This window comes from Theropithecus gelada, chromosome 7a, assembly GCF_003255815.1.
Source record: "Theropithecus gelada isolate Dixy chromosome 7a, Tgel_1.0, whole genome shotgun sequence".
NCBI lineage: Eukaryota > Metazoa > Chordata > Mammalia > Primates > Cercopithecidae > Theropithecus > Theropithecus gelada.
Genome location: NC_037674.1, coordinates 24,328,145 through 24,343,419, shown reverse-complemented (window position 1 = coordinate 24,343,419; position 15,275 = coordinate 24,328,145). Strand labels below are relative to the sequence as shown.

Here is a 15,275-nt window from a genome sequence, read left to right as displayed (position 1 = left end):
AAGTGCTAACATTGTAAATGAGCGCGATCCTCTCTATATAGTGAAATGCCACATCTCAAAGGCAAGCCATAAGAGAAACCTATAAAGCTGTGGGTTTGGACAGATGACAGAGTAACAAATGGTATTCATACGGGCACAAATAAACACAGGTAGTATAAAAAGAAGGTCTCAGAGATGGAGGTGATGTTTTCAGAAAGCACCAGATTCAAAGTGTTCAAAGATTGAAGCCTTGGTTTTTCTATATTCTGCCTAAAGGTTTTAGGTGTTATCAGTTAATCTCGGGGTCTCGGATTTCTCTTTAGAAAAAAAACTGTTGAAAGGAAATGTTAATGTGCATCTAAAATTTTAAAACATTTTATGTCTTTCGGAGTTTTTTTAAATATGTAATTAAATATATGTAGGAACATTTTCAGTTACTAGACTTTTTGTTTGTTTGGTTTTTTTGTTTTTTTTTTCTAGCACTTACTATATGCCAGTCATAGGGACACAGAGATGAGCTGGAGTGGAAGTGAGGAGGGATGAGGAAGGTGAAACAGCAAACACAAAACGAGAGCTTTTGACTGTATATGTAAAAAGTGCTGTGGGAGTTCAGGTTAGCGATTGCCTGTCTCAGGAGCCAGGAAAAACTTCATGAAGGAACTAACATTTAAGAGTAGTTTAAGATGAATGGGAGTCTGAAGGGGAAAGGAGGAAAACACATCTACAGAAAGAGTATAGCTTATGTTCCAACTTTAGGGAACAGTGAGAATTTAAATGACACTGAGCAGGGAGCGTGTGGCCCAAGGTTCAGGGTCAGAATGAAATAGGACCAGAGTGATAGGTAAGGGCCAGATCATGGAGGCCTTTGCTGTGCCACGCCAAGGACTTTGGATTCTATCCTAGGGTGATAAAAAGCCAGTTAGACAATGATAAAATCAATTCACAAAACTGGTTAGGAAGATACTACAAATGAACAGCAAGAAAAAGAAGGCCTGAGCTAAGGCAGTAGTAAACAGATTTAGTAGTTTTTGAGCTACCAGTGTCATGGTATAGTGGTGAATTCAGTGGACTAAAGGGATATAATATTAATAGGAGAGAAAAGTAGAACCAAGGGTTACTATAAGGTTTCTTCTGCTTTGAGATCGTGTAAATGATAATGTCATTAGCTGAGAATGAGAATATAGAAGGAGGTGTTGTTTGTTTCTTTCTTTCTTTGTTTTTTCATGAGGTAGAAATTAGAGTGGAAAGGACTCATTCTATGCTAAAGAAGCTTCAGGAAAGAAATTTTTTCCCAGACAATGTATCCTGACTTGAAGTGCCCAAAATACGCTCTGTATCAATATATCGTCCATAGATGGTAACCATAGTGAACATATTAGTGTGAATAGGTTTGCTACAACTGACACCTATAAACTGCAAATAGTAGCTGTAATGTCAATATGATAGAATTTTTATTTTTTAAAAAAACTGAAAAAATTGAAGGGTGAGAGATCTTTACTGATTATTGGTATGTTTTTTGCCTTCAACTGATTTCCTATCATGAGAAATAATTTAGTTTGTCACCACTCTAGTATATAATACTTTTTTTGTCTTCCAAAATCACTTTGCAAGCCAAGCTATATATATATGTTATAAAACAACCTTTCACAGATGTTAGAAATGCATAGATGGATTCTTTGCTTATAATTGGAAACACATGTCCCATTACAGGCCAAAAGATAATTTAAGTAACTTGCTGAGTGAGCATGGTACAAACATATGAAATCAGAACTATTGTTGCTGGACATCTTGGCTCTTCTATCTCTTGGGTTGTGGGTCCTTGAGCCCAGTACACCTCTAGGCCACAAAAAAGTTAGGCAGTTCATTGATTTTCATGAATGTATGGATTTTATTTATGAGTGCCAGTGAGCTCCCATTGGTATAAGAGCTCTTGCATTCTGAAGCATTAATACTTATTTGTACCTCCCTGTTTCTTTATCTTGAATGTACATTTTTGGGAATTATTTTCCCTTTATAACATTTAAATTAGGTTGGGCACAGTGGCTCACCTGTAATCCCAGCATTTGGGGAGCTCAGGATAGGAGGATAGCTTGAGCCTAGGAGGTCAAGGCTGCAGTGAGCCAAAATCATGCTGCTGCATTCCAGCCTAAAAGAGCAAGACTCCATCTGAAATACACACACACACACAAGCGTGCGCGCACACACTTTCTCTCTCTCTCTCTCAAACTAGTACTAAACAAACTAAATTTGTAGTTTTTCCAGTTTCTAAGCCAACAAATGTATATATTTTGTTGTTCTTTCTTATTTGGGGGTTTTTAAAGAGTTGCATGATTTTGAAACAGTGTTCCAGAACGTTTTAAAATATCTGCTTGATATTTGTAGAAACAAATTGGAGAAACATGGTGGAAACTTCAGATGGACTGGAAACATCAGAAAATGAGAAAGAGGTATCCTGTAAGCACAGCACTTCTGAAAAACCCAGTAAACTTCCATTTGACACACCCCCTATTGGTAAGCAGCCATCATTAGTGGCTACAGGCAGTACTACCTCAGCTACAAGTGCTGGGAAATCCACAGCAAGTGATAAAGAGGAAGTGAAGCCAGATGACCTGGAATGGGCCTCACAGCAGAGTACAGAGACTGGCTCTTTGGATGGCAGTTGCCGAGACCTTTTGAATTCCTCCATCACCAGCACCACCAGCACTCTTGTACCTGGCATGCTTGAAGAAGAAGATGATGAAGATGAGGAGGAGGAGGAAGATTACACTCATGAACCCATATCTGTAGAAGTACAGCTCAATAGTCGAATTGAGTCTTGGGTCTCAGAGACCCAGAGAACTATGGAAACCCTTCAGCTTGGAAAAACCCTTAATGGTTCTGAGGAAGACAATGTAGAGCAAAGTGGAGAAGAGGAAGCAGAGACGCCCGAGGTGCTGGAGCCAGGGATGGACAGTGAGGCATGGACTGCTGACCAGCAGGCCAGTCCTGGGCAGCAGAAGTCCAGCAACTGCAGCTTGCTCAACAAAGAGCACTCTGATTCTAATTACACAACCCAAACTACGTAACTCTCAGGAAATGTCGGCTCTCTATCTCCAGCTGTGGAAGGGTTGCAGCCATTACCATTTATGCTTCATCTCAACATTTTGCACTGTCCAGTATTTAATATACGTATTTAATTCCCAACAAATATTTTTGTAGCTTTTACTTGTTTTGTTGTGATCTGTAGCTTAGCTTTTGATTAGCATCCAGGTGTCTTTCTTTCTAAGAACTGTGTGGAAAATTCAGATCTGTTTCAGCTTATTTTGTAATCAAAAATAATGATAAAAAGAAGACCATATCTTAAAGAAAATAAATTTCAAATGCTTACTTAAAGTTATTTTGAAAATTAAAGAACAAGGTTCTCAGGATAGAAGCAGTTATCAGTGTTTGCTTCAGGATTCCACCTCCTCTGCTCTAATTTGACCAAAAAGTTGTTTGGGCTTCTTTAAAAAAGAACTGGGGGTGGAGTCAGAAAACTAAATAAAAGGCTGAGGGTAACTAAGTCCACCAGTGTTGTATGTTAAAAAATCGATGCAACTTTTATGTGGTCCACAAATGTTTAGTCAGAAGTCACTGATTATTGTAATTAATTAATGTTGGGATGGGCTAAAACAGAGTCTTCAAAACTTCGGCTAGCAGTGGAGCCACCATCTTAGATTATAGCTAGCTAGCCTCATTTGTGGAAAGTGATAGATGCTGTCTATAATAGTGAACAGTCACCCGTGATAGGACCTCCAGGTTCTCTCATATTTGCTTCTTACTTACCTCAGGAATGCTCTTGTACATAGACTTATTTACAAAAGTTAGGCACATTTTGACAGGTGAATAACTGTAACCGATTGTATGACTGCTGCACTTACATGTAAACTCTTCAGAAACAAAGTCTTCTACTGGTGTGTTCTCTTGCATGCTTCTGGTTCAGGACTCTTGATTTGAGATATGGATTTGATTGAGTATCCAAACTTGTCCTGAGTGCAAAACCGTTTCACCTTTTAAAAGATACCTATTTTGCACCTAGCCTTGAGCACCTTCCACATAGCAATGACCGTGGTTACTGTCAGGAGGTCAGGGAAAGGAACTTTGCACAACTTGTGACATGTATCCTGATAATCAAGGCTTAGATGAGGAAGTTTTAGAAGATAAGAGAAAGTTGTTCTAATTGTGCTGAAACTATTAGATGATTTAGAGTATACAGATATGTAGGTATTAATTCTCTATTCACTATTACTTATCTCTGCCCTTCTCTAGGAGTTTGTATACCTGCTTAGGAGACAATAAATGAGCTAAATGTTTTATTTGCTAGTCAGTCACCACCTGGACTTTAGTGACTTTACAAGTTTATGTAATGGTGGAAGAATGACAAACTGTATTTTTTGTGTCTTCCATCCAACTCCCCACCCCCCCCCCCCCCCCCCCCCCCCCCCCCCACATGCACACGTGTGTGTGTGTGTATGCCAGTTTCCCACTTACAAGCTTCCATAAGCAGGCACACAACTGAGAAGGAAGGGGTATTTTCCCTGCCCTGATTATCTGGGGCAGGGCTTTGCCTCACAGAGGCAGGAGAGAAGAATTGGGCAGATTCTTTACTGAACTCATTGGGACTACTGTGCTAGTTTTGATGTTTTATAATGCTGGCATTTAATTACTGGAGAGATTGGATTCTTGGTTGGTGATTTAGTATTTGTGAATTGTGAAAGTTTAGGAGCATTGCTGTGTAGAAAATGTTAGTCAATCAACTTTATTATTGTGCTAAAAGGGGACATTATTATACTGTCCTGTCTAAACTGTTCTCCAGTATAGACTTCCTAGGCACTAAATATCCAATACTTAAAGGAACACAGCAGGTAAGGAATGAAGCCTCTGAAATAGTACTCATGGATTTATATGTGGCAGATCTTACTGTCTCTACACATTTGGAAGTGTTCATTGATTTAAAGAAATGATAGAGGTTTTGAACTACTGACAGTCTTAAAAGTGAATTTCAAAACTTTCATACTTTTTATGGTGTAAATTTCCTTTGCTCGATGTCAGTGATTCAGATAACTCTTGACCTTGAGATGATGGCTTTTCACAGGTTTCTTATATTTTATATCTCTTCTGAACATGAATTGTCATTTTAGATTTTTGACATTTGTATCAAAAGAGAAGTTGAGGAAATCTTCAGAACACTGGTAACTTTTAATTTTGCTATGGACTTCAGAAGTGTTTATTTCTATGTTCGGTAAATGCTCTCGCATATGCAGTGCCTCTTCTGCCAGCAAATCCAAGGCACCATCGCCTTTTTATGAGACAGGTCACCTCGAGAGGACAACCCAAGAATTAGTAAAGGCAATGTTACCATTTTGAGAGCATGCTTAAATAAATATTAATCACGTCTTTGTAACTTGTTTCCTTTAAATTTTGGAATATTGAATTACAGACTTTGGAGGAGTTGTGAAAATCAGGAAAGTTTTTATGTATTTTTTGAAGTGGGCGTGCTTGGCTCTTTGAAGACCTATAAAGAGATCCAGTGGAAAGAGTAAGGGTTCATCATCACAAGAAATAAAAAAACATAGTGATTCTTTTTCTTAATGTGTAGAGGTGGTTTTACTGGCAATAATTAATAATAGATTTCTATTTCCGTATATAAGTATATTAACTAAAATATGAATTACACTTCCAAAGTTAGATTTCTGCTTCAGTAGGTTTGTTTGCTGTGAAGATTACTTCTCAAAAGACAAATGTTCATATTAGCTTAATTTTTGGTTTAAATATGTTTGTAAATGATGTAATATATTTCTTTTGACTAAACATGGAAAAGTAATGTGTGTTATACATTGAGAAGTTTTTACTGGCTTTGACTGGAGGTTGTTTTTGCAGAGATGGTATTTTATATGATTCCAGTATTTCGAAAAGAATTAGTCAAAAGGAATTCACATAGTTTAAATACTGAGAAATTAATATCCAAATATGTACTTGTCTGATTTCTAAATAAGCTGGGGGAGGAGGGAGGGGTGGGAATTGAAATGTGCAAATGAGTAGTGAATGCTACATTCATTTTCAACTCTTTAACATACAACTGTTCAATCTTAACACATTGTTACTTTAATATATGTATAAAGAAGTATTACTGTTTGTAAAGCTGCTGTTTGCTTAAAAAAACACCCTTGTCATGTATTTTCTGTATGTTGGGCCAACAGGTTAGAACATTAACCCATTTAAAAATGTTTATCTTTTTTTGATTTAAAAAAATTCTGTGAAATAATTTATTTACAGGCATCTTCCTCCTCCCTCATCCCTTCCAACCTTTACATACATCACAGAATCAACCAAACTGTTTTCCTAATCTGAAATCTGAATCCTAATGAGAAAAATTTAAACTTTGTTGGCACATCACACCTTGAAAGTATTTGTATTATTTTATAATTTAATTTCTAAATATACCACATAAGTTTATAATTTAATGTCTTAATTGTAATGCTCTAATAAAAAACTAGCAAAATTAGTGTGAGTTATAACATGAAGGGATTTTCATCTTTTGCTCTATGAAGGATAATTGTTACATCACATTTGGGGGGTAATAACAGCTTTTTTGCACTATGTAAATACTAGTGGGGATTCTTCTGTACTAATAAAATGATTATTGAAATGAAATCTGTCCTTTCAGAAGAGATACTTGAAGAGTTCATGACTTTCCCCACATGTGGAAGACAGAAAAAAGAGTCCAGCTCAAGTATTGATTGGTGGTCACATGGGGTTGCCAGAAAAGGCTTTAAAATCGGCACGAAGGAGTTAAGAATAAAAATCTCCATCTGGGGTGGTCGGTGTGATCTGTGGCACGGGCCCAGGCATTTAGCCAGAAACCATCCTGGTGTTAGGAGAAGGCTTCTGTAGATTCCTTCACCTTTTTATATTAGTTCCCCTGTGCTGGGCACTGTCTTTTCCCAGTATTAACTCATCTAATCCTTACAACAATCCTGTGAAGTAGATTCTGGTTACTGTTTCTCAGTTTTCAGATGATGGAAGAGTCATGGAGATGTTAACCCAGCCCATGCGAAAGCCCATGCCCCAGTCACTGTACTTTGTTATGTCTTGGCGCAAAGTGCCTAGGGTGTGCAAAGCAAGCATGCTTCCTTCACCTTCAGGTGTCTTCAGGAATGTGGAGCAGGAGGACTGAAGATGGCCTTGGGGACTGAAGTTATTGGGCCTTACCTCATCGCTCTTTCCCTAAGTAGCCCCAGACCTTGTCACTGTGTCACAGTGACATGTAGGGAATCTGAAAAAGTACATTAATCTGCCAGAAAATAGTAATGATACTAATTTTCATAAATGAATTTTTTGGTGATCACAAAGAAAAGGAGGATGCCTCATCAGTTGTTATCAGATACTTCCTTTTTAACCAGTACGTGTACCACTCCCTAATTTTTTCCCGATAGTGATCAGTTTTTCTCCTAACTGACCAGAAGAGGGTGTGCGTCACACCTGAAAACAGTCAAAAGCTACATGTAATATTAATGCTTTTTTTAAAGCAGGAAAAGGCGAAGGAGAAGTAACGTGAACTATGGGCCTTGCCATTAAAGGTGCTTAGTTGAGTCTAAGCTCAGAACTGGGAACCGTGCCTATGCGTGTCATTTCATTTTAGAAAGAACATTTAGACATGGTGAATAGGTCACGTGAAATTTCTAGATTAGCAATTCAGTCAGTACTTTTGGCTTAATTTGGGTTCTTCTGATGTTATTGTCATGAAATATTACACTTGACTTATGTGTTAGGCATCAGTGGCAGCCTTGTGGTTGCAGAGCCAAATATGGTTTGGGAAATGGGAAGTGTTTCAGTTCTGGACCCGTGTCAATCTCTGTATTTCTCCCTTCCCACTCCTTCCATTTTGACACTTTGAGTAATTATTTGGCAACCATGTGGCAAGCAAGGTGACCCTTACTCTTGCAGAAATGGGTTGGATAATTGTGCGACCATAAACTGGCTGTACCTGTATCTAAGGTTTCAGTTGGAAGCAGAGGATCGGAGCAAATAAGATAATGAGCTGCGTGAAATTTGGAGCTTCTGGCTGAGCATGATGTTCTTCATGTAATTGCTGAGGAACCAACCAAAGAATGGAATTGTGATCTGGTGAGCTATGGTTTTGGAGGCTGGTGTAATAGGTTTCTGTGGAAGGAATGAGTGCTTCATCTAGCCATGGCTTTGAATTACCCAGAGGGAGCAGATAATAGCCACAGCATTCCCGTGGTAGGCCTCTGATTGGAGGCAGTGTCAGTTGCATCCTCATCTACCAGGAGATGAGTGATGTGAGTAAGGCGGTTCCTACTTCCTTGTGCGGATTTCTCCAGGTAATTGTTTTCACCCTTCACTTCTCAGCCTTCTCTCTGTTTAACTGAGTTAGAGAATTTCATTCCCTTGTAAACCCTCAGCTTGAGAATGGAGTAATGAATTGAAATTAAAGCAGTTAATGTTTGTTAGCTCTGGATAAAAAGAAAACTTCTAAAATATTGGCTTCTCAATCACAGAAATATTAGAAGTCATCATCCCTCTCATTGTTCCTTTTCCTTGCTTCCCCCTTCTTAAAGCCAACATTGTAAGGAAAATGGCGAACTTCTAACAAATCCTGTAACATCTGTAATTAGAAAGGTAAGAAATTACTGTGTTCCTATTTTACAAATACTCAAAACACCATGACGACCAAGAAAGATAAAACTATTTTCTTAATTTTCTCTTTTCCTAATAAAGTGTACCAATTAAATGATGTAATCTTCTAGATAAGGTGATAAGCAAACTATTGCCTTATAGCCTGTGGGCCAACTCTGCCCAGCAGCCTCTTTTTGTCAATAAAGTTTTGTTAGAACACAGCCACACATTATTTACATATTGTCCATGGTTGCTTCAGTGCTACAATGCAGAGGTGAGAGATTTATACGGCCTGCAAAGCCTGAGATAACTTATTCTCTGGCCCTTTACAGAAATGGTTTGCCAATCTCTAAAATTGAGATGATGTCCAACATTTTACACTCATGTGATTCCCACCCCCAGTTCTTTTATCTCTAGAGATGATACATTTATTGTGGTTTTACACATTAAAAAACATACCAAGCTCTGCCCAGGGGTAGAAGACATGCAGATGCATAGGAGGAGCACCACCAGAAGCAAGCCTGGATGCTTTGACAGTACTGGGGTTTGGGAAGGCCTGAATTCTTGTTTCTCTATTCTCTAATATTGGGCAAGCCCCTGGAATCTGTGGTTCTTGATTTCCTCTTCTATCGGGGGATGTACTGGGTGAATCATAACTTGGCTCTTTAGAGAAATGGAGGCCATTTTTTGGTCAAGGATGGTCATGAGTTGGATGTGAGCTGGGCACTTTCCTAAGGCTACCATAGCCAAAGACTGCCAGCACCCTCAAGGTGGCCTGGAAGGGTCCTGTCCCCAGAATGGGTCATGGCAATTAAGCCGATCACCTTAGTTCTTACCGCTCCAACCCCTGCTAAAATTTGAACTGGAGGCCGGAGAAAGCAGAGTGGTGCAGGTGCGTGGTATGCAGGTATGCATAAAGTAGAGAGGCTATGAAAGTAACAAAGCAAGACTGACCACTTTGCATTTTTTTAGCCCATGCTGTGCTTTAATCAACATGACTTTTCTTTAATTGTGTAGAGCTTTTTATGTAGTTAAAATATTTTATAAGAATAACCAAAAGGAATGGGCCAACTAAAACGCAACTATTTTCTATCCCATAACTGACTTCCCAGACTTTGCACTGACTTCAATACATTGACAACAAAAAAATTAGTAGTGGAAATGGAACTGGAAACCAGATTTAAACCCCTATCTTGATCGATTTAGCAAATAATGACTATTTGTTAAATAGCCAAGAGCTACAAATTTTATCTTCTTCCCACGAATGAAAAACTCTTCATCTTTTCCCTGGCCTAACCCTCCCCCACGTAGTGAGAAATATGGGTTCCATCTATGACTCTCCCATCTGCTCTTTAGCTAGAGCAAAGTGCTTTAATCTTCATAGAAAGTTCTAAGATTGTGTTAGCAACCCACTTATTTGGTTTCCTTAGCAACCAGAACACAGTATTTAAAGTAATGACATTCCTTGCTCGGAATAGAAATTGAGTAAGCTGATCATGGTGCTCCTGGTCTGCTCAGGGCTGCTTCACCTCTTCAAACACTATTTTTCACCTGCCAGTTCATGGTAGCAAACCTATAAACGGTAGCAAAGGGGCAACTACCTGGAATACAACGTAGTGAAAACTCTGGACCTGTATCCACAGCCAACTTCACCCTGGCCAGCTGCAGTGGCCCCTGCAGTGGCCTAGTCTGTGGAAATATTGACAAAACAAACTGTCTCTTTTAATTCCAGAATTTAAAAAATGTTTCCATGTCCTTGTAACTTTTGCAGCAATTTAGGTTAGTTGCCACCAGCTTCCAAGAAATTCGAACACGAATCAAGATGATGAAGCTGCTCAGGCATTTAGAAAAAAAGCATAAAGAAAGAAAAAAGAACTTTGAAAGGAAATCAGTACTAAAGTACTGTCAACTAGGCATCTGCTGTTTTGTCTGGTTGGTACATCCATTCTTCGGGGAACAACACGTATGCCTCACACACCCACCAGCGATATAATCTCTTAATTGCAACAGGAGCAGGCAATTAAATGACCCTGAAACCATTGATTAGTCTGGAAAACCTGAAACAGTTGATCTATGCTGAGCCAATGGGTTTTATCCTTGGAAATTTTGGACTTGGGATTGAGAGAGCTTGGCTCAAATGGTTTGGGGTGCCTGGCTTTTAAGAGAGGAATCTCTGAAGTCATTTTTGGCCAAGAAAAAGCTAAATCTGGGTTAGGCAGTGTTGAACAGGTTTCCTTACTGTCCGACATTCTACAGCCTCCAATATCCTAATGTATTTTGACTCTCCATAAAGGAAAGATTTATTATATATCAGGCTGCATTTCCTCAACATGTTGGACCATGACACCCAGAGTTCTCCAAATTTAGTCACAGAGCATTTTTTCTGTGCAGGAACTATGAACATCCTGGGGAACTAGTTTTTCATGTAATGTGCAACAAAATCTATGTTGCATGAACTCTGAAGGTCCAGGAGGATGAGACACATAAGGAATGCCTGGACTGCTGTAACTCGGAGATTCTCAACCAGGGGCGATTTCGCCCCCAGGGGACATTTGGCAATGTCTGGAAACAGTTTTGATTGTCACAACTGAAGAAGGGGCTACTGTCATCTAGCAGGTCAAGACCAGAGATACTGCTAAGCACCTTACAGTACACAAGAGAGCGACCCCACCCCACAAGAAAGAAGTATCTGGCCTGAAATGTCGACAGTGCAGAGGTTGAGAGGCCCTGCACTAACTCAACCCTGGTAGACTGCATTAGTCTCGTATAGGTTCAGGGCCCCAATTAGGTGGGCATGTGTTCATATGGTGAGTTATCAAATGCTCTTGACTTCTGTTTCTGGCACATGTTTATACATTCTCTAATGTTCCAGAGTTGGCTTAGCCAGAGACATCCAGGTCTTCCTGATACAATAGGCCTTATTTTAAAAAAGTGTTTTTTTCAACCACCTGGGGAAGAGAATGAAGAGAGTTTGACCTGGAGCTTCTGATGACGTGCCAGTACCTCCTCCCATGTCTCCCACTTGTTTCCTCCCATCATGTGGGCAGGCGTGTGAGGAGCAAAAGGGCAAGGAGGCACCTCTGGCAAGGGCTGCTCAGTGAACACTCCAAGAAAAGCACAACTCAAGTGTGAACAGGAGGCCAAAGGAATTCGCTGGTCTGGCCCCATCACACAACTGAATCAAGCAAAGGTGGCAGGGACTGAGTTTTCTAAGACACAGTGACATGGAGTCCAGCTGCCTGCCCTGCTGAGTAGCATCCCTGAAGCAGACACAAGAAAGCCTCTGCAGGATACTCCAGCCACCTCTCAGCAAATGGCTGCCCTGGAACCAAGTTCCTCAGGAGAATCACTGGACAGGGGCTTGGAAATGCCTGAGCAGCTCCTGTAATTCTGGAGAGCATGAAACACAAAGCCCCTGGCTACAAAGAAGCAGCTCCCTTCTTAAGGTCCCGCTACTGTTCAAAGACATAGGGAGACTTACTAAGCCACAATCCGTGGACCCTCTATTACATTTTAATCGAATCAGTGTTGGTTGATGCTGATTCTGGGCCAGGGTTGAGTTAGGTGCCCTGGCAGAGTTGACAGACACGCAGGCTGCCCCATCTCACACATGGCTGTGCAGTGAGAGTTCCTAAATTGCTTGAAACATAGAACGTTATTCCAGAGTAGCCATATTAAAGTGCTCATTATATTCCCAAGCTAAGTCCTAGAAACCCTTAACCATAACTCACGTTGGAGCTGAAACGATAGGGAAAACCCACAGTTAGAGGAAACTATGCTGCTACAAATGCGTTTCAGCTTCATACATTGAAACTGTTATTGAATCCCCCTTGTTTCTAGGAGAAAAGTGTATAATTCAGGAAAATAAGTACACATTTCCAATTACCTGGCCCCTCCTACTCACACATATAAATACATACACACACACACACACACACACACACACACACACACACGGTCTTTCTGTTACCCAAACTCCAGTAGAGCAGTGTGAGAATCAAGGACCAAGGTTTCCCGGTGCAAAGGCAGGTCAGGAGCACTTTCCCCTGCTGGGGTGTTGATGTCTCAGAACAGCCACTCTCCCGGCTATGGCCCCCGGATACAACGACGGGGGTAAGAAAACGCAGCACACTCCCCAAGTCTGTCAAATAGAGACACAGGGCAGGCAGCGTGTTTCCCCAACACAGAGTTCCCAGGTTAGAGGATCTTTAATATGGAGGGAATCGTAAAGATGATTCAGTCCAAGCCCCTCATTTACAGATGGGGAAACTGAGGCCCAGGGAAGTGAAAGAATCTGGCCAAGGCCACTTAGCTTTGTGGAGGCATATTAGGGCTGGGATTCCAGATCCACCAATCCCCAGGCTGTGCTCTTGTCCCTCCATCCTGAGACTCAGAAACTAGAATTCCCCTCGGGCTCCTTCCAAGGCCCAGTTCTACTTTTGCAAAACACATTCTCTAAGAGAAGCTTTGTTTCTGGCTAAAATAGCTGTGCTTGCTGAGTTGAGGTCATAGAACTCTTGAGGCAGATATTGCTAAACTTTGCCACCCCATGATACCGCAGATGCTGCGCTTTCTCTGCACCTAGAATCTTCCTTCTCCCAAGCAAAAATCAGCAATTGGCAGCACCACCAACCACCATCACGTGTCTCCCATCCTCACCATGTTTATCTCCAATTGTTGGAAAGGAGCTGCCCCCACTCTGGCCATCTTCTGACCAGAATGTTCTTAAATCTCAAGAAGAGAGAGACTGCTCTTTGTAGGTGTGTGATGGTGATGGAAGAGGAAATGCAAACACTTTGTCAAAAGATGTAACACTGGTGCTCCACGGCCCTCTGTCTGCAGATGTCTGAAAAGCCTCCAAACCTCTTTTCTAACCTGGAAACGCCCATTATCTTGCTCAAAGCCATGCGGCTCTTTACGAGGTCCTCAGGCTGCCAGAGTGGGTGGAGCAAGGAGTTGACCATAATGATCCAACTATAGTACAATAATGTATTCCATGTGCAAGGCTGTTCACACCTTGAAAAATGCTTTTGTGTAAATGATCTCAGGTGGCCCTGTGAGGGAGGTAAGAGAAGTGATTCTTATACCCATTTTATGGATAAAGAAACTGAAAATAAATCTGATTATTCTTCAAATGTATCCGGTGGCAGAGGCAAGATCAGAACCCGAGTCTCTTGGATCCAGTATCTTTTCCAACAAACACAGAGCAGTCTTTTGAAAATTTTTTATTGTTCTTGAATAGACAATATCTACACATGGTTCATAATTCCAAAGATACCAAAAGATGTACAGTGAAAAGCAAGTCCCTTTCCTGCTTCTCCACTTCGTTCCCCAAAGGCAGCTAGAGATGCAGCCTTCCAGAGCCCATCTAGGCACATCCCAACAATAGATATGTGTATGGAAATACATCTGTATGTGTGCATGTGTATAAACACAAATGAGAGAGCTTTTATTCTCTTAAACATATGTATTTTCCACTTCAGCCCATGTAGAGTTACATTCCAAAGGGATCAATAATGCTTATTTGGGTGGAAGGTGGGCAGTGGATCTTACAGTTAAGTGCACAGGCACTCTGCAGTCAGGCAGATCTAGGACAGACTTAACACTGATCATGTACATGTGACAAAACCTCTCTGGGTTTAGTTTTCTCATCTGACAAATGGACATAACGATTTCTAATACATAAGTGAGACAGTGTCTGTGACATGTTTAGCACATAGCGTGTCCAATAAATGGTGGCTACTTAACTGTATGCCTATGATGTGCCAGATAGTCTCCTGGGTACTGGAGAAAAGAGGTGTCGGCTCTTAAAATGCTTACAACGGAAGATTGGAGAAGGAGATCTAAACAAACAAATTTACTTTATTTATTTTTATATTTATGTTATACTAAATATTTTATATTTTATATATATTACGGCAGAATGGTTGGGAAGTCGTTCACAAAGAGGGTAAGAGCATACATAGACTCTTACCTGCAGGCAAGACATTCTTGGGGTGCAATCTCATCTTGAATGAGTTATTCAACTTGCCGTGAGCATCAGCTTCCTTGTCTGTAAAATAGGCATCATAATATAGAGTTGTGAGGATCAAGTGAAAGAATGCACAGCACTTAAAACAGTGTCCGGCACGTGATAGACATTCAATAAAGGGTGATTTTCAGAATTGTATAGAAGAAATGCCACTGTAGAAACATGTACAAGGCACCAAGGTGGCACATGGAGAGGGCAAGCCTTGCGATGACATGAGAACGGCCATGTACCAGGCCCTGTAGTTGATGTTTCACACGCATCCTCTCACTGAATGCTCAAACTCCCTCTGTGAACTGTGTTACCCCCTTTTCACAGAAGAGAAAATCAAGGCTCAGAGAACTTCTTCCAAGGCATAGGCAGAAATGGCAATTCCCTTCTCATTCTCCTTTTATCACCTGGCTCTCCAGAGAAGAGTCACTAAAACCAAGACGTCAAGGACCTGGGGCACTTCGTAGGTGACATTCACTCACTTGCTCACACATCCTCAGATGTATGCTGAGCCCTGTTGTGCCCGAGCCTCTATGCTACACCCCGGGCCAGAGCAGAGACGGCAACTCTGGTCCTTGAGGAGCTTCTATCCCCGTGGCTGGACAGACCTCAAAGTCTC

General features: G+C 40.7%; 1 protein-coding gene across 2 annotated transcripts in view; it reads left to right on the top strand.

Annotated features, from left to right (window-relative positions):
• The window catches only part of SECISBP2L (SECIS binding protein 2 like), a 58,649-nt gene extending 51,998 nt beyond the window's left edge, over nt 1–6,651 (top strand). For both annotated transcript variants that reach the window (XM_025390500.1, XM_025390499.1), the window contains one exon: nt 2,362–6,651. In XM_025390500.1, coding sequence (XP_025246285.1) covers nt 2,362–3,044 — 683 coding nt within the window. In that variant the 3' untranslated portion in view covers nt 3,045–6,651. The remainder of the gene's footprint in view (nt 1–2,361) is intronic.
• Nucleotides 6,652–15,275: the final 8,624 nt, after the last annotated feature.